Source organism: Tamandua tetradactyla, chromosome 2 (genome assembly GCF_023851605.1).
Source record: "Tamandua tetradactyla isolate mTamTet1 chromosome 2, mTamTet1.pri, whole genome shotgun sequence".
NCBI lineage: Eukaryota > Metazoa > Chordata > Mammalia > Pilosa > Myrmecophagidae > Tamandua > Tamandua tetradactyla.
In genome coordinates, this window is record NC_135328.1 from 124352229 (window position 1) to 124373024 (window position 20796).

The 20796-nt window shown below is 37.1% G+C and overlaps 1 protein-coding gene across 4 annotated transcripts in view; it reads right to left on the reverse strand.

Annotated features, from left to right (window-relative positions):
• Window positions 1-20796, reverse strand: part of YEATS2 (YEATS domain containing 2) — a 194398-nt gene that overhangs the window by 117639 nt on the left and 55963 nt on the right. For all 4 annotated transcript variants that reach the window (XM_077148751.1, XM_077148749.1, XM_077148750.1 and 1 more), the window contains exons 5-7: window positions 19472-19717; window positions 13832-13947; window positions 6050-6211 (exon numbers count right to left, since the gene is read on the reverse strand). In XM_077148751.1, the coding sequence (XP_077004866.1) occupies window positions 6050-6211; window positions 13832-13947; window positions 19472-19717 (524 nt within the window). The remainder of the gene's footprint in view (window positions 1-6049; window positions 6212-13831; window positions 13948-19471; window positions 19718-20796) is intronic.

Genomic DNA, 20796 nt, shown 5'->3' on the forward strand with positions numbered 1-20796 from the left:
ATTAAATTTCCCTTTTTAAAAGCCATTCAGTTTCTGGTATACTGCATTCTGGCAGCTAGCAAACTAGAACAGTATCTTTCCCTAAATCCCCTGGATTGAACATATACAAAGACTTGCTTTAATTGGGACATTTTCAGGGCCTTAGAACTGTAAACTTGTAACTTATTAAATTCCCCTTTTTTAAAAATTTCATTTCTGGTGTACTGCATTCCAGCAGCTAGCAAACTAGAACAGAAGTGTAAGAAACAAGGGGTGTAAGAAATAAGGGTATCTATCATTGGCTGAGAAAGTTCAAATAAAGTCGAGAGGCTACTCTGGAGGTCATTCTTATGCAAGCTTCAGTTACACATTGCTACCTATCATAGCTTGCCAAATTTCAACCAAAACCATTCCTGGCGAGGTGGGGCCAAGATGGCAGCTTAGTGAGGTGTGGGATTTAGTTCATCCTCCAGAGCAGCTAGTAAATAGCCAGGAACAGTACAGAACAACTGCTGGGGCCAAGTCAGTGACCGGACACACAATATACCCCAGTCTGGACAAGATGGACTGGCTGTGAGCCCACTCAAAACCATGAGTCTCCCAAGCCGTGGCGGCCAGCACCCCTCCCCAACAGGCTGCTTCCCAGAAGGAAAAGAAAAGAGATTTTACTAGTAGCAGTGGCTGAGCGCAACCAAACTCCAATTGTGGAATTAATTAACAAATTCTGACTCCTAAAAAATAGGCCCCCAGCTCAGCTGAACCTCAAGTAAAAACTGAGATTGCTGCCTTTTGCCCCAGTGCAGAAGGGACAGGGCTGATGAAAAAGAAAAAAGAAAAAAGAAAAAAAAAAAAAAAACCCAGTGGTTTTTCAGATGGGACAACACAAAATACTTGAAATGGTCTGGGCCCTGAAGGAAAGGAGGGGGCACACAGGACCTGGAGATACACAAAGCAACATACCAGCTTAACTGGAATCCTTCTCTCAAGGAATTCAGACCCTAGGATCTGGAAAACTGACATGATTAAAGCCAGCCTACAACCTCCCCTCTGTCTCAACCATGCCCCCAGCAGGGAAAGTCTGCTGAAGTTAAAGGTACCATATCACCTTGTGCTGGTGGGACCCGCAGGCAGAAAAGTGCCACATACTGGGCAGGATAGAAAAAACGCTTCATAGGAAAGCCTTTCAACCTGCTGGGTCCTACCTTCAGGGAAAAGTGACGTACATGACTCCTTCCTCCAGAGAAGGGGCCAGTTAGGTCTGGGAAAATCTGACTGGAGTCTAAAAAGGTACCATACAGGCAAGGCAAGAAAAATGAAAGGTAGGGGTAAGGAAGGGTATGGTATGTATGAATTTTTTTTCTTTCTTTTTATTTTTCTGAATTGATGCAAATGTTCTAAGAAATTATCATGATGATGAATATACAACTATGTGATGATATTGTGAGTTACTGATCATATATCAAGAATGGAATGATCATATGGTAAGAATGTTTGTGTTCGTATGTTGTTGAATTTTAAAAAAGTGAAGTCACCCAGTAAATTAAAAAAAAAAGGCATTCCTGCCAATCCTAAAGAATATCTATGGCATTATATAAGATGCTACAAAGGTTTCATGCACTAGGGTAACTTTCCAGAAACCTACAACCTCCAGATGGGTCCCTGGACCAGAAAAGTCCTTAAATGCAGAGGTGCCAGACCTTCCAGAACATCAACTAGTTCTATGCCCCTATCCCATATGTCATGGTCAGGTTCGTGTGTCCACTTGGCCAGGTGGTGGTACCCATTTGTCCCAGGTGGGCAAGTGCTGGCCTGTCTGTTGCTATGAGGACATTTCATGGAATTAAATTATGATCACATTGGCTGCATCCACAGCTGATTGCATTTGTAATCAGCCAACGGGAGTGTCTTCTGCAATGAGTGATGCTTAATCTAATCACTGGAAGGCTTTTAAGGAAAAGTCAGAAGAGACAGTTTCTTTTTCTGCTTTGGTCAGTGAGCCTCTCCCGCCGAGTTTGTCCAGACCCTTCTTTGGAGTCATCAGCTTCACAGCCTGCTCTATAGGGATTTTGGACTCTACATTCCCATGGTTAGGTAAGACACTTTTATAAATTTTATATCTACAGATATTTCCTGCTGATTCGGGTTCTCTAGAGAAGCCTAGCAAATACACCACACCATATTATGGACAGCTCCTTCCAACACGAAAGAGTTAGAATGGGCATAGACCACATATCCCTAAAGAGTGGAAGAAAGATCAAGGGTGATGACGGAGTTTTACAGTGAAAGTCAAGTTTAACCAATGAGTATGATTGCTGGATCATTATACTGATATTTCTTTTAGTCTCCAGTATCTCAGAGCAGTCAGAAATAAAAACCTAAAATGGTGGAACTATAACCCATACCAAACTCTGAAATCTGTTTTACAACTAACTGTTCAAATGTTCTTTGAGATTTATTGGTTTTTTTGTATATACGTTATTTTTCACTAAAAGAAAAAAAAGTTGATTGTGATGATAAATGCATAACTATATGATGATATTGTGAACGACCAATTGTACACTAAGTTGGTTCAAAAGTATCATGTACCCCCAAAAAATCATGTTTTAATCCTGATTCAATCTTGTGAAAAGCTGCTGCTTCTTTTAATCTTAATGCAATATTGTAGCACACAAATTTTCCATTAGATTATCTCCACAGATATATGACTCGCCCAATTGTGGGTATGGCCTTAGATTGGGTGGAGAAGTGACTCCACCCATCCCAGATGTGTCTTGATTAGTTTATCAGAATCCTTTAAAAGAGGAAACATTTTGGAGAGAGCCAGAAATGACAGAGCCTAGAGAAACGATGGAAGCTTCAGAGCCAACAGAGAGAGATGTAGATGCTTGGGGAACAGCTGCTTCAGAAACAGAGACACAATGGAGATGCCTGGAGCCCAGTGGATGTCATGAGTTGTTAAGCAAGGCAGAACCTGCAGAGAACCAAGGGAAGCCAAGAAATGAAAGCCAGCCCCAGAGAAGCAAAGTGAGGAACCCCTACAGGAACAGAGGGTGAAAGGAATGGAGCCCAGGAGCAAGGGACCAGCAGATGCCAGCCACATGACTTTCCAGGTGATAGAGGTGTTCCTGACCCATTGGCCTTTCTTGAGTGAAGGTAACCTCTTGTTGGTGTCTTAATTTGGACACTTACTTCCTTAGAACTATAAGCTTGTAACTTATTAAATTCCCCTTTTTAAAAGCTGCTTCAGTTCTGGTATATTGCATTCCAGTAACTTGCAAACTAACAAACTTCGGATGATTACATGCTATTTGAATATTTAATACATATCAATTAAAAAAGAATGCAATTCCAAAGAAAAAGAATCTCCTCACAGATTATTTAATAATTATAAAAGGTACACAGGTAAATTCTCAGTGGAGAAATCTGGCAGACTCCACCATAACCAACTGAACAAAATTCACTTCACCAACAATAACACAAACTGAAATATCCTGACATGAAGCATCGGGACAAATATTCCTTCTGTGGTACTACTGCCAAACGTACATAAACTTAACTTAATCATACGAAACAACAGACAAGCAAAACTGAATGACACTCTACAAAGTAACAGACTTGTACTCTTCAACAACAGATTGAATAATTGCAATAAGAATGAAGAGAAAGTTGCTAACTTAAGAAATGTATAGAAAGTAAGCCTCCTGAAGAATTATAGTTATCATCAGCATAATTACAAAAACTGTGCTTTCATCAATTGTAATGAATGTACCACACCAATGAAAGATGTTATAATAAAAGGGTGGTAAATGGGAATTCAGTATTTTATGCATAATTGTTCCATAAACTCACAACCTCAGTATTTAAAAAAAAAAAAAGTGAAAATAAAAAAAAAGAATGGCCTAGACAAAAAAATTAAAAGAGTATGTGTTTTAGTTTGTTAATGCTGCCAGAAATGCAACATACAAGATATTGGTTGGCTTTTATAAAGGGAATTTATAAGTTACAAGTTCATATTTTAAAACCATAAAAATGTATCCAGGGAAGGATGCCTTGACTGCAATGGGTCCAGAGCTACCTCTGTCAGCTGGGAAGGCATGTGGCTTGCACATTTGCTGGTCCTTTGGCTTCTGGTTTTCAAAACAGCGTTCCCGGGGGTGTTTTCTTTCTGCATCTCCAAAAATCTCTCTCTTTGTTGGCTCTGAAGCTAGACCCCAAATGGTTCCCTCTTAAGGATTCCAGTAAGCAACCCCACCTTGAATGGGTGAAGACACATCTCCAAGGAAACAACTTAATCGAAAGATCCCACCCTACAATATTAAATCAGGATTAAAGAACATGGCTTTTCTGGGGTACACACAACACTTTTAAAGTAGCATAGTATGTTTCAAAGAAAAATAATTAAAATAATACTAGTTTGGGAATAAATATTAATAGAATCCAGAATCTAGTCCATGTTTATGTGGAAAAATGTATATTTTCCATGTTATAGTGTGAAATGTAGAAAAAGCATAGGTAAGTTGATAATTTAAGTTAGAGAAAACTGTCTTCCATATGAAAAATATAAACACACTAACCCAGTTCACATCACCTACAAAAATAAATTCAAACAGATTGTCATCAACCTCACTTCAGCCTGTAAGGTTTAGGAGGCAAAAGAGAGAAGAGGCAGACCAAAAAGCTTAGAGTGAGCGAGTTTATTCCTGCGCTCCTGGGCAGAGCTCACAGAACCACAAGTAGGGAGCTGCGAGCTCGCCGCTGGGTCCTGGTGCAGGCAGTTTTTAAGCAAGGGGGTTAGGTGACGTCTAGAAGGGGCAGCACATTTTACACAGCTCGAGTCATGGTGACCTTCCCTGTTCCCCCGACCTAACACAGCCCACTGTCACTATTACGATCGATAACTATACTACATCCAAAAATCTCATTTCCAAGTATCACCTTTTGACCACCAAACCTTATCTTCCCAGCTGAATTTCTAACCCAACTAACCTATAGGCCCTCTGAGACTTCCATTTCTCAACCACACCAATTTTCACTAAAATTCACTTTTCTCCTTACTCAGCTTAGCTTCTGTGGAATATCACTACAATAACCTAATTATTAAAGTGAGAATTCAGTGTACTGAAAGAACAGGGGTTTTGGATGAATATTTATATGCATGCTTAAGTCCTTAAAATGGTAGAGAGAAAAATGAGTAAACTAGTTGCTAACATCCTTCAGGAAAGAGGGGGAGTAACTGGGAAATTAGTAGACAAGTGCAACAAGGAGGAGGAGTGATCATATGGTGTTTCAAAGGAGCTGAGGTTTTTAGAGAGGAGGGAAAATGTATTTAGAAGCCACAATTCAAGCAAGAAAGATGTGCACTCCACCTCCAAGCCTCAGGGTACATGGGGAGAAGGAGAAAAAAACAGCTGCCACTTGAAAGGACCACACAAGTGGTGTTCTCAGGAATAGACATGTCTTGGGTAAGAATCAACAATGAAGAGAAGGTTCTAAAGAGAGCTGAAGCAAACTAAACCAAAGCATTATCCTCGATTGCCAAGACACAGGCATCCATAAACATACAGGAGATTTTAATAATGATAAACCATAACCACATTCCATACAATGAATGTATATATGACATGTAATATCATATAAACAAGTCCAGAATACGTTGTTAAATGAAACAAACAAACTTCAAAATAGTATGTATACTACATTCCATCTCTGTGAAATAACAATAAATCACAGATAACTACCCTATGTTAGTATATATATATATTTTTTTTTTTCCTATATATATATATAGGAAAAAATATCATTAGGGATTATTTCTGGAAGGGTGAGATCATGGGGGAACTTTCAACATTAAATATTTCTGTAATGTTAAAATTCTATACTTAATTCTGTTATATCCTGACCTGTTCAGTGAGATAGTAATGTGCAAGAGATAACTTCAGGCTATAATTATATTGGCCAAGAGCCAAAGCTGAGTAAATTACTTATAACACAAGGAATTTCCACATAAGTCACTTTTATTCAGCTTCAATAAACCTATACCTCTTACGTTAAACAACTCAAATGTGCTTACCTAACTTCCACAAGGTCATTTGGTTTATAGCTGGGATGAAGGAAGAACCAAACCTTCTTGACAAAATGATTAATGCTGGGTTCTCTACGAGACCCTCGGACATATACCATCCACTTATGGGTTGACTGGTCATTTTCTTCCCTCTTATCCGGAGGTATATACCTAGAGGAGAAAAAAAGAGACGAAAATTCTTTTGTCTTTCAAAAACCTAACAAAGTAACTCCCACTGAAAGTACAATTAAAGCTTCAGCAATACTGAATAGCCATATAGGCTAACCAAAAACAGAGTTCTTACAGTTAATATGTTTTCTTTTGGGGGGGTTTGAAGGGGCAATACCTTTAAATTTGTTTTGTTTTAAAATGATCAGCCTACAATCAAAAAATTTTCAAAAATCAAGCTTGTTTCTCCTATCAAATGGGTGCCTAAGATAAACTTGTATTTTTAAATTTTTGAGTTGGAATCTCTAGCCTTTGGGTCAATTCCAGTCAGGTTTTGGGTTGCTAGAACTTTGGGCCCATCTAGTGCATACTCATTGCTATTAAGAAGGTTGTAGCTGATTTCTTCTCTTTTGAAAGCAAGAACAAGCCATTCCCTTAATTCTTGACCATGGTAAAACTAGCACCTTTCATCCTAATTTTTGCTTGCCCTGACTTTATTTCATGAGGCCCCTTAGAAGACGCTCCCTTCTTACATGGAGGAATGACCTTCTATATGCTAATCCATGCCCATCGTTGTCCTAAGAACTGCAACAGGCCAACTCCCCCAGCCTAGCTCTTCTTTAGGAGTGTTCCTGTCCAATCTTGACCTTTGCTCTTCCATATATATTTAAGAACCAGCCTGTCAAATTTCATGGACACTGCTGGGATTGCAGCTGGAATATCTACATAGCAAATGGAGAAGTGACATCTTTATGATATTGAGCCTTCTTATTCATGAAGATGAAGAAACTCCAATTATTTGCTTCTTCTTCACTTGTCTTTCAATGTAGTTTTATAGTCCTCTTCATGAAGGCTAGCATGTCTTTGTTTGGTTTATTAAGCAACTCATACTTTTATTGCTATTAAAAAATATATGTTCTTAACAACCATGTTTTCTAAGTTTCTAGCTGTCATTCAGAAACACAATTGACTTCTCCATATTTATCCTATATTCAATAATCTTGCTAAGTTCTCTTACTACTTCTAATACTTTAGAAAAACTTCTCTTAGGTTTTTCTACGTAGATAATAATACCATCTGTTAATAATGGCTATTTTGTTTCTTTACTAAACCGTAACCTTTTCATTTTTCTTATCTGAGTATGTTAGTAACTGCAAATACAATGGTCGAATGAAGCAGTGGCACAGGCATGTGGTATTCCTGAATATTAAAGAGCTAAAGAGAAGGCTTTCAATATTTTACACCTCAGTATAACATACGCTGTAGTCTTTTCGAAGATATTCTTGATTGAGTTAACTAAACTTCCAGGTTGGCTAGAGGTTTTATCATCAATGAATGCTGAGTTTTGTCAAATGCTATTTCACTCCTTTTCAGATCCCTTAATGTCTTAATATGGCTAATTATAGTTATCGATTTTCTAATGTTAATCCAAACTTAAATTTCTTGGTCATGAAATGATATCGCTTCTATAGTTATTTAATTCAGTTTGATAAGTATTCAGCTCAGAAATTTTTTTTACACGAGCAGGCACTGGGAATCAAACCCAAGTCTTTGGCACAGCATGTGAGAATTCTGCCACTGAGCCACCAGTGCATCACCCATCAGTTCAGAATTTTGCACTCATATTCATGAGTATCAATATCCTATAATTTTCCTTTTCTTTGGAACTTCTTGTCTGGGTCTATTAAAAAAGTTATAACAAGCATCACCTCTTATCAACTTGTCAGAACTTATGGGATGTGACAAAGGCTGTGCTGAGAAGGAAATTTATTGCCCTAAATGCCTATGTTTAAAAAGAAGATATATAAAAAAAAAGATCAAAAATCGAGGACTTGGGGGGCCACAGTGGCTCAGCAGGCAGGAATGCTTGCCTGCGATGCCAGAGGACCCAGGTTTGATTCCCAGTGCCTGCCCACGTAAAAAAAAAAAAAAAAAAATCGAAGACTTAACAGCACACCTGGAGGAACTTGAGAAAGAACGGAAACTAAACCCAAAGCAAACAGAGGAAGAGAAATAACAAAGATTAAGCCAGAGATAAATGAATGGGAGAACAGAAGAACAACACAAAAAATCAATAAAACCAAAAATTGGTTCTTGGAGAAAATCAATAAAATTGATGGGCCACAAGCAAGACTGAAAAAGAAAAAAAGAGAGAGGATACAAATGAACAAAATCAGAAAGGAGAAGGGGTGTGTGACCACAGACCCTGAAGAAATAAAAGAAATCATAACAGGATATTATGAATATCTACATACCAACAAACTAAACAACATAGATGAAAGGGATAAATTTCTGGAGATTCATAAACAAGCTACACTGACTCAGGAAGAAATAGATCTCAACAAACCAATCGCAAGTAAAGAGATTCAATCTGTCATCAAAAATATTTCTACAAAGACAAGTCCAGGGCCAGATGCCTTCACAGGGGAATTTTATCAAACACTCCAGAAAGAACTAACACCAATCCTGCACAAACTTTTCCAAAACATCAAGGAAAAAGGAACTGTACCTAACTCATTTTATGAAACTAATATCATTTAAATACTAAAACCGGGTAAAGATGCTATAAGAAAAAGAAAACTACAGGCCAATCTCCCTAATGAACATAGATGCAAAAATTCTCAATAAAATACTAGCAAATCAAATCCAACACCACATTAAAAGAATTATACACAATGACCAAGTGAGGTTTATCCCAGGAATGCAACGATGGTTCTACACAAGAAAATCAATTAATGTAAATCAGCACATTGACAAATCATAAGGGAAAAATCACATAATCATCTCCATTGATGCTGAAAAAGCATTCAACAAAATTCAGCATCCTTTTCTGATGAAAACACTCCAAAAGACAGGAATCAAAAGCAATTACCTCAATATGATAAAGGGAATATATGAAAGACCAACAGCAAGCAGTGTACTCAATGAAGAGAGACTGAAAGCTCTCCCCCTAAGATCAGGAACAAGGCAAAGATGCCCACCGTCATAACCATTAATCAACACTGTGCTAGAAGTTCTAAGGTAGAGCAATTAGGCAGAACGAAGAAATAAAAGGCATCCAAACTGGAAAAGAAGAAGTAAAACTCTCATTATTTGCAGAGGATATGATTCTATACTTGCAAGATCCTGAGAAATCTACAGCAAAGTTACTTGAGCTAATAAACAAAATCAGCAAGGTGACGGGATATAAAATTAATGTGCAAAAATCAGTAACATTTCTATATACTAGCAATGATGCAGCTGAGGAGTCAGTTAAGGAAAAACTTCCATTCAAAATAGCAACTAAAAGAATCAAGTACTTAGGGATGAACTTAACTAGGGACATAAAGGACTTGTACAAAGAGAACTACATAACTCTCCTAAAAGAAAGCAAAGGAGATCTAAATAGGTGGAAAGACATTCCCTGCTCATGGATAGGAAGGCTACATATAGGTAAGATGTCAATTCTCCCCAAATCGATTTACAGATTCAATACAGTACCAATCAAAATTCCAAAAACCTACTTTGAAGATTTGGAAAAGCTAATTACCAAATTCATCTGGAAGGTAAAGAGACCCCAAATAACTAAAAGCATCCTAAAAATGAAGAACGAAGCGGGAGGATTAACATTTCCTGACTTTAAAACCTATTAAAAAGCCACAGTGGTCAAAACAGCATGGTACTGGCACAAAGACAGGAGCATTCACCAATGAAATCGAATCAAGAGTGCAGAAACAGACCAACAAATCTATGGTCAACTGATTTTTGACACAGCCCCCAAATCCTCTCAACTGGAACAAAATAGTCTTTTCAGTAATTGGGCATGGAAGAACTGGATATCAATAGCCAAGAGAATGAAAGAGGACTATTTTATACCCAACACAAAAATTAACTCAAAGTGGATCGAACACCTAACTGTAAGAACAAGCACCATAAAGCTTCAGGATGAAAATGTAGGAAAATATCACCAAGACTTAGTAATAGGAGGTAGCACACAAATGGACATTTGCACCCCAATGTTCATAGCAGCATTATTTACAATTCCAGAGAGAAGGAAACAGCCCAAATGTCCATCAACAGACGAGTGGCTAAACAAGCTGTGGTATATACATACTACGGAATATTACACAGCTGTAAGACAGAATAAAGTCAGGAAGCATGTAGCAACATGGATGGACCTTGAGGATATTACACTGAGTGAGCTTAGCCAGAAACAAAAGGAAAAATACTGTATGGTCTCAATGATATGAACTAACATTAATGAATGAACTTGGAGAATTTCAGTTAAGAACGGAGGCCATCCAGTGGGGACAGCCAAAGCAATAGACCGAGTTTCCAATCTTGGGGTTTGTTCATATGAAACTTAATTCTGCAAAGGACAGGCTAAGCCTACTTAAAATTAGGCCTAAAAATCACCCCCAAGAAAACCACTTCTGTTGCTCAAATATGGCCTCTCTCTGCCAATACAGCAAGCAAAATCACTGCCCTCCCCCCTCTCTACGTGAGACATGACTCCCAGGGGTACGGACCTTCCTGGTAACATAGGACAGAAATCCTACAATGAGCTGGAACTCAGCATCAAGAGATTGAGAAAATCTTCTTGACCAAAAGGGGGAAAAACGAAATGAGACAAAATAAAGTGTCAGTGGCTGAGAGATATCAAACAGAGTCAAAGAGGTTATCCTGGAGGTTATTCTTACACATATAGATATCCCCCTTTTAGTTTATGGTGTATTAGAATGGATAGAGGGAAGTATCGGAAACTGTAGAGCTGTGTTCCAGCAGCCATGTTTCTTAAAGATGATTGTATAGTGATACAGCTTTTTACAATGTGACTGTGTGATTGTGAAAACCTGTCTGATGCTTCTTTTATCTAGGGGTATGGACAGTAGGAATATGGACAGATGAGTAAAAATTATGGGTAAAAAATAAATAATGGGGGAACAAAGGATAAAATTAATTGAGTAGACTGAAATACTAGTGGTCAATGAGAGGGAGAGGTAAGAGGTATGTCATCTGGTGTTTTTTTCTTTTTTATTTCTTTGGCTGGAAAGATGCAAATGTTCAAAAATGATCATAGTGATGAATAAACAACTACATGATGTGATTGTGAGCCACTGATTGTACACCATGTATAGAATGTTTGTATGTTTGTTTGTTATGGTTTGACAATAAAAACACTAAAAAAAAAAAAAAAGAAAAAGAATAAAAGCTATGGTTAAGCAGTATTTAGTTCCAGCTGGTTTAAAAAAAGAAAGAAAACCACCAAGAACCTACAGATTAGACATGATGGTTTGGAAATGTCAGTGACTGCTTATCCCCAATATGATCTTAAGCTGGTGGGCCTACCTGGTCTACTTTTCTAGAAAAGAGGATTTCTTTTTCTGGGCTTACCCGTTTTGTACTATAGTTAGATACTAATTTTGCCACTTCACACAGACTATTACTACCCTCACAATGCACACTAACTGTAAAATATTCAATCCATGAACACAGAATTCTGATAAACTGCCTTAAAGATATTTAAAATATTATTACATAAACCATTAAGATTTCTTGTTTTGATTATCCTGAGATTTCCATGTACTTATTTTAGTGGAACTTGGAAGTTTTGTTCTACAGAAATTTTTGCTCTAATTGTATGTACAGATTTAGCTTTCCCCTCAAATGATTACCATAATCCTTTGTTTTTAACAATTTAAGTTGACAATTCTTACAAAAGCATCAATTTCTTCATCAAATATTTTCTGAATACCAAATACTGTGAGATACAAAAAAAAAAAAAACAGATATAGCTTGTATCCTAAAGAGACTTCATTCAGAATTGGGAAAAACAGATATATATAAATAGGAAAAGACCATCTAATATGATAAAAAGGGGCAAGAAGAAAGCATCAAGGAAATATACCAAATGATGGAGGGAAAGGGCAAATAAGACTTTTTAAGGGCGTTAGCTATAACTGCTACAGTGTAAAATTTTGGCCATTTTGATGATTTTTTTTTCCATCCAGTAAACTCCTTCCACATATTTATGCCTGGGCCCCATAACATCTTACGCTGGTAGATGAGGTCTTGCTCCAGCCCCAGGCTCTTGGGAGAAGAAAGAGGATGCTCCCACAAGATGCCCGAAAACCGTACTGTCAAAGGCACAGGCCTGGGGCTCGAAGGAAGTCTGCTCCACGACCTGCTTCACACCCTTTCATTACAAATTCAAAACATTCCAATTTGAGCAACCAAATAAACATTTTTAGGAATTAGCTAAGCCCCCAAGGATAGAACTAGGCCAGAAGACGTCACAAGTTCCTCAGATTTTGCAAACACATGTGCTTGATGAAATGTATTTGCTTAAAATTAAAAGCGCATGTTTCAGAAATTTTTACCAAGCACAATTTTATCAAAAGTCAAAGACTAAGAGACACACTAGTACAACAAATTCATCTACTTTGTTCTCATGCCCCAATGACTTGTTAGATTTATGCCCTTTGGCTTGCTTTACAGAGGCAGAAAAAAGAACAAATTTGACCAAAACCATTCCTGCCAATCCCAAAGAACACTTAGGGCTTTATCTGAGATTCTACAAAGGTTCCATTCACTATGATTACTTTCCAGAAACCTAACCTCCAGAGGGTTCCTAGGCCAGATATTTCCTGAAATCCTGAGGGCCCAGCCTCTCCAGAACATCAACTAGTTTCATCCTCCTATCCCATATTACTGACAGCCCTTTCCAACATGAAAAAGTTAGAATGGACGTAGCCCACATACCCCTAGAAATTGGGAGAAAGATCAAAGGAGAAGGAGGAGTATCACAGAGAAGATTTTGGAACTGTAACCCATACCAAACTCTGAAACTCTGAAATCTGTTCTACAACTAATTGTTGTGGTGTGCTTTGAAAGTTATTGCTTTTTTGTATATATCTATCTATATATATATACAAAAAATATATATATGTATATATATTATTTTTCACAATTAAAAAATAAAAAGAAATTTCAGGGGAGGGAAAAAGTACTACCTAACCCAATGCACTTAAATCCTTCCATTTCCAAAAAGAAAACAAAGAGCATAACTGGGTCCAAGTCAGAGGAATATGGTTTCAGCTCTGGTGGTGCCAAGTACAAAAAAAAATGAGAGGTATAAGATTGAAAACTTAGAAAAAGAAATCAGATTTTAAGAGAGTCCGAGAATTTGAGGGTCCGAGTTTCTACTATTCCTAAGGCTTCAAGTATCTAATAATTAGAAACTTTCACAAACAACAAATGAAACTATAAGAGTTTATAATTTCGTAAGCTAAGCCACTTTCATGACTTCCCTGGTGACATTTCAGAGCGCACATCTTCCCTTCATTTATCATTTATATAACAAGGCAGATGGCATTGCACAGAGAGGCAGCACGAAAAAAAATACTACCCAAATGGAAAACAGAAGACCTAGATCCAAATACAGACTTTGTCTACTAATGAGAAAGACTAATCTAGCAGTCTCTGGATCATGGTTTACTTTTAAAATAACTACGAGCTTGGGAAGTTGAAAGAACTAAACCTAACACCTCTTGTGTATTGTAATACCATGGTAATAAGAATATTTATACCAAAACCTTAATATAAATGGATGACTGAAAAGAAAGAATTCAACTTCATACTCACTTGGACACATTGCCCACTACTATTGTTTTCTTTACAAAAAGTCGTGACGTCTCATCCCCTGTGAGATCAGTATTCTGCTGATGGATTTTATGGGAGCCAGTAATACTAGAAGTGTCCTGAAAGAAATCAAAATCAATATGCATTTTCTATTTAAATTGGACAATTTTTCATAGGCTAGAAACCACAAAATCATAAAAGGTGTAACTGGAATAATTCAGATTTTTATATTATCGCATTCTCTGCCTTTGTGGCACCTCTCAGAAATGAAAAACTACTTTTACTACAAATATTGCAATAATTCATGTAAATCTGTAATGTGTATTTCCACGTGTATATTTTAATAGTCATATACATCTGCTTTGTATATGGCAAACAGGATGTGCAATTATACACAAGAAATTATTAAAATGGTTACCTTTGGGAAAAGGGAATGGGGTTAGAGCGCAATGGAATTTACTTTCTTTTCAACTTTCTGCACTATTCAAATATCTTCTATGAGAAGCAATACAAACAAACCGGTTGTAAGTTTCATTCTGTTACCTTCAGCACACATTGGAAGCTTGTAGCTTGCATGCCTGGCCCAACAGCAGCGGTAGCTAGGACTCACTATCCCATGACTTGTCCTATGTGTAGAAGACAGCTCACAGAATTTCTTATAGAACTTTGTGGGGGAGCAACAGAATCATGCTGCCCGAGGCAAGTACTTGCTGGCTGTAGGACATACAGTGCAATGCCCAGGACAGCGAGGATACTGTTTGTTAGGGAAGAGGGGACATTCAGAACCCTGCAAACAGGGAAGTTTCAAGAGGCTCAAGACAAGAGGCATGCACAGAAGGGATCAGGAAGGGAGCAGAGGGGTCCTTCTGCTTTGGTCTGGAACTGTTCTCTAAACTCAAGAGAGCACTTGCTTAGATCAATATGCAAAGACTGAGAAACTGTTTTTTTTTGTCTTTTTTATTTTTGTTAAAACAGACAAAGATCTGTCATAATACTAGCTGGATACAAAATTAAGCAACAGATACCTGAGACTTAAAGTTCCAGTAATAATATATTAAAATATAAAAATGTCTAGGTTTCAACAAAAGATTACAAAACATGCAAAGAAACAGGAAGCAATGGCACAGGCAAAGGAGATTAAAGCATTAGAAACTATAAATGAGAAGGATGTCGCATACCAGATAAAGACTTTATATACAGTCAAAGAGCTAAAGGAAAAGATGAACAATGACTAAAAACAACTAAAGGAAATCAGAAAAAAAGGCAAATGAATACAAACAGAGTATCCATGGAGAAGATGCGCACTATGAAAAGGAACCAAACAGCTGAAGACCATAGTTACAGAACATGAAAATTCTTTAGAAAACTGAAGCTGGCAGAAGAGAGAATCAGTGAACCTGAAAATAAGACAAATGAAATCATTCAGTCTGAGGAGACAAAGGAATAAAGAAGGAAAAAAGTGAACAAAGCCTGAGGAACTGGTAGGATACCATCAAGCCTGCTAATATACACATTGCAGGGGCCCCAGAAGAAGAGAGAAAGGAGCAAGGGAAAAATTTAAAAAACTGATGGCTGAAAACTCCCTGAAATTTAATCAGACGTGAATATATACATTCAAGGCACTCAACAAAGTCCAAACAGGATAAATCCAAATAGACCCACAGGCAGCCATGTTATAATAAAATTGTCCAATGACAAAAATAAAGAAAGAATCCTGAAAGCCACAGAGGGAAAACATGTCACATACAAGGGAACCTCAATAGGATTAAGTGCTGATTTCTCGTCAGAAACCATGGAGGTAAGAAGGCAGTGGGATGACATATAAAATGCTGAAAGCCAAAACTGCCAACCAAGAACTCTGTATTTGGCAAAACTGTTTTTCTAAACTGAGGGAGACTACATAGGACATAACCCCCAGGGGTGTATATCTCCCTGGCAACATGGGACAGGACTTCCAGGATGAGCCAGGGCCCAGTATCATGGGACTGAGAAAGGCTTCTTGACCAAAAGTGGGTAAAAAAGAAATGAGACAAAATAGTTTCATACGCTGGTAGGCCAAAAGATTTCAGAGTTGAAAGGGTATCCTGGACGTTATTCTTATACATTATTTGGGTATATCTTTTTGGTTTATGGCTAGAGGGAAGTACCTAAAATTGTTAAGCTGTGCTCCAGTAGCCTTGATTCTAGAAGACAACTGCATAATGAAATAACTTTCACAATGTGACCATGTGATTGTAAAAACTTTGTGTTTGATGCTTTTAACCAGGGTATTGTCAGATGAGTAAAAAAAATAAATGGAAAATAAATAAATAATAGGGAGGTGTCATGGTTAGGGACGTGTCAACTTGGCCAAGTTGTGGTACCTGTTTATCTGAGTGGGCAAGTGCTGGCCTGTCTGTTGCAATGAGGACATTTCATAGGATTAGGTCATGATCACGTCAGCTGCATCCACAGCTGATTCCATTTGTAATCAACCAAAGGGGGGTGTCTTCTACAATTAGTGATGCTAAATCTAATCATGGGAAGCCTTTTAAGAAGGATTCAGAGGAGACAGGTTCCATTCCTGCTTCAGCTGGTGAGCCTCTCCTGTAGAGTTCATCCAGACCATCCATCAGAGTCGTCGGCTTCACAGCCTGCCCTATGGATTTTGGACCCTGCGTTCCTGCAGTCACGTGAGACACTTTTATAAATTTTATATTTGCAAGTGTTCCCTGTTGATTCCATTTCTCTAGAGAACCCTAACTGATACAGGGGGCTAGTGGGTAAAATAAATTGGGTAGATTGCAATACTAGTGGTCAATGAGAGGGGGACGTAAGGCATATGGGATGTATAAGTTTTTTCTCTTTATTTCTTTTTCTGGAGTGATGTAAATGTTCTAAAATGATCATGGTGGGCGGGCCGCGGTGGCTCAGCGGGCAAAGTGCTTGCCTGCTATGCCGGAGGACCTCGGTTCGATTCCCGGCCCCAGCCCATGTAACAAAAACGGAGAAACAGCATACAATAAAACAAGAAAATGTTTAAAGATGTTTCCCTTTCTTCCTTCCTTCCTTCCTTCTATCCTTCCTTCCTTCTGTCTTTCCTTTAAAAAAAAAAAAAAAAAAATGATCATGGTGATGAATACACAATTATGTGATGATATTGTGAGCCACTGATTGCACACTATGTATGGACTGTATGCGTATGAAGATTTGTCAAGAAAAATATTAAACAACAAAAAAAAAGATAATGGAAAAAAGAAAACAAAAACGAAAGCGTGGGGGAGATAAAGACATTTCCAGATAAATTAAGGCTGAAGGAGTCCATCACAACTAGACCAGTCCTACGAGAACTGCAGATTGAAAGGAAAGGGACCTAGAGGGTAGATGAAAGCCACATGGAGAACTAAAGATCTGCAGTGAGAGTAACAACATGGGTAAATATAAATGTCAGTACTACTGTATTTTTGGTGTGAAACTCCACTTTTTACTTCATACAGGACCTAAAAGGCAAATGCATAAAATGTCCTGATCAGTCAGTGGTTTTGGTGTCACGGACAGAGGGTACAGGCACAATGTCTGTCTATACCACTGAAGTTAAATCAGCATCAAAGCAAATGAGATTGGTACAGGTTCACAATGTTCATTTTAAGCCCCACGGGGCTTAAAGAAAATACCAGGGAATATGCAGAGAATTTATGTCTCACAGAGACAGTAATTAGAGTGTAAGTTTCCAAAGGCAGAGTACAGAGGGAATGGGAAGTTAATACAAAATGGGTGTAGGGTTTTTGTTTGGTGAGATGGAAAAGTTTTAGTAATGGAAAGTGAGAGAGTATCTCAATACCGCGCATGTGATAAATTCCATGCACAGTACTTCTGCTTGGAAGTAGTTGAGATGGGTAGGTTCATCTTGTATATGTGTTCCCACAATTTAAAAAAATAGAACAACTAAAGAGACAATGATAATAAATACATCTTGATTGGGATCTAGCTAGGGAGGAGAAAATGCTGAAAGGCACATTATCGGACATATGAAAAAACTTCAAATATATACTGTAAGCTTTATATCAGCGTTAAATTTCTTGAACTACGTTAACTGCATTTAAGGTGTTTATGTACATGAATAATCCTGTTCTTTGGAGATTTGTACGGCGGTATTAAGTGTTCAAGGAGCATGAGGTATAAACCTGACACTCAAGAGCTCTGAAAATGAATTGATAGATAGAAGAAAGAATGGTGCAGCAGTTGTGGTAAAATGTTAAAATCGGTGAATCTGAGTACATAGAGAATGAGGTGGGGAGAGGTATGCTGGAGTTCTCTATATGGGGTATGTACTATTATTTTTTTAATTACAGAAGTTGCAGGTTTACAGAAAAATAATGTAAAAAAAAAAGCATTCCTATATACAACACCCTCCCATTATTAACACTTTGCATTAGTATGTTACCTTTGCTATAAATGATGAAAAAATATTTTAATTATACTATTAACTATGGTCCATAGGATTTGTATCATTTTTCAACTGCCATGCAAGCCTGAAAGTATTTCGAAATAAAAAGTTAAAAAAAAATGTTTGACTCTGGAGACAAATAGCCTGGTTTCAAATCCTACCTCGTCCATTTACAAGATGTATAAATTTTAGCAATTACTTGATCTCTGTCTAAATTTCCACATTTAAAAAATAGGGAGGATAATAGTACCTACCTCATATGATTTAAGCAGTTACTAATGTACAGTATTTAGAAAAGTGCCTGGCACCTAGGAAGTGCTAAATATTCGGTATATAAACACAAATGCATATTGCATAAAGACGTGAAGTGTCTAAATTCTATGACCAGTATGATCCAAAATATTTTTATTTTTAAAAATGCAAATATCTGCACTAAAACAATACTTTAAGAATTCTGGTTTTTGGGTGATGGCATTATCAGTGACTTTTCTATTCTTTTTTTGTTTTCCAATTTTCAGAAATGTATATATATGAATTTACAATCAGGAAAATAAGCATATTTTAAAAGGGAAGGAAAGCATATTTTTGATGTCTGAGTATTTGAAAGTTATCTGGAAATTTGTGTCTATTTCAGAATACCCGACTGAAAAAAACTGTTGGTCTAAATTCAATAAGGACTCTATAGCCAAATGTTAGATCAAGAAATACAGAATAGCTTGAAATGTGAACATAAATAATAAACTGGTGGGATCAAAGAGCAAAAAAATGGTATCCAATTCTATTATTATTTGTTGCATTTCCTCCAGCTATTAAAGTATCTCAGAATATAAAATTACACAAAGGAAACTTTGCTAAGGAGATACTGCCCTTGAGAGAATAATCATGGTATCATGGAAAAACACAGGGTTCTAAGTAAGATTACAACAATGAGATTCCTTTCATATTTACCCAAAAGGCATCCAGAAATTCTTTAGTTGCACAGCAGCCCTGAGTTCTAAAATTAGAAAGACCTGGGTTTAATTTTCAGTTCTGACACCTTCTGGGCAAATATAAATTTAAGCTCAATGAGGCTGTTTCCCCATCCCTAAAATGGAAATAATTATTTCCTAGTGCTCCTATGAAGGTTTAATGAGATAATATGTGCACAGGAATTTTGTACATAATTAATAAATACTGGTTCCCATCTCTTTTTGTTCCTTCTCATTATTCCAACTTACCCTTCCAGTATTTCGACTTGGTCTCTGTTCTGTGTTATTCGAAAGTCTTTCCTCTATATCCACGTTGCTATTATTGTCTTTGTCAGATAAGAAGTCATTATGTTGAGATAAAGAATCACTTTCTGAATGATTGGCTGATGGTGTTTCTGATCTCTGATTGGCAGGAGATGATGACCTAGATGGTGATTCCAAAAATTTCTTTATAGCAGGATGATTAAAAACCATTGTATCACATGTTTTTGACCCCTGTAAAAAATGAAAGCAAGCAAACTTTTAATCAAATCCACCAAAAACAGGTAAAATTTTGATCTTTCCAAAACCCTTATTTATTTAATGATTAGCTTAAAATCCTTCATAACCTCCCCACACCCATAAAAATGAAGTGTAAATTCCTTAACATGGTCTAAACAAATAAAACAAAAACAAGAGCAATAATTATACAAAGGTAATAGTACAGTACTAAAAGCTAAACATGTAGGGTACTCTGAGTACAAATGAGTAACAAAGATAAATATTATACACAGTAACCTATGGAAACCGAGATCTGAATTTTAAAAAATAAACTTTGAAAATTTAAAAATAGACTGTTTTAAAACAATCAATACTGACATATAAAGCTTTTCCCCAGTCCAGTATAGAAGCCTAGAATATTTTTGTGTGTCTTTTTATTTATTTGGATAGAAAATATAGTATGTGATCCACTAGTTATGTTCCGAGGAAGAAGAGCTTTGAAAACTGTGCTACTAAAAGAATTGTTTTACTGTGATAAAAGGAGCCAGAGACCAGCACTTCAGAGCCAAAGCAACAAAGTTGTTGAATTTCAATAATAAAGGTTTTTCAAAGCCACAGATAGTATTTTCTTCCTGCAAACTAAATTAGATGGCTGATCAAAAGCATATCTAACCATCCCTGAATAAATCCTAATCACAATGTAAGACAGGATAAAACCAATACATGTCTAGCTGTTAACAGCACAACTCAAGACTGCTAATGGTCTACAACGTAACACACCATCAACTGAACAACCAGGTCTTCAAACAAAGGAGCTACAGTCTTAAGTTAGGCAGGTGGTTGCTAGTGACTTCACCTTGCTAAATCCAAAAGGGAACTATATAACAGATGACATGTGAATCTAATGTACGTGAAGAAAACTCCTACAACAGAAGAAATGTCTGCCTAATATCTAAGATTAAACTAAAATAATGCTCCAGTTTCTCTAAGACAGTATCAGGGGTACATCAATACTAACTACCCTACAACTCCACAGGATGACATGAGAGCCTAACCATGAGAGAGAATTCTATCTGTAAATGGGTATGCCATCA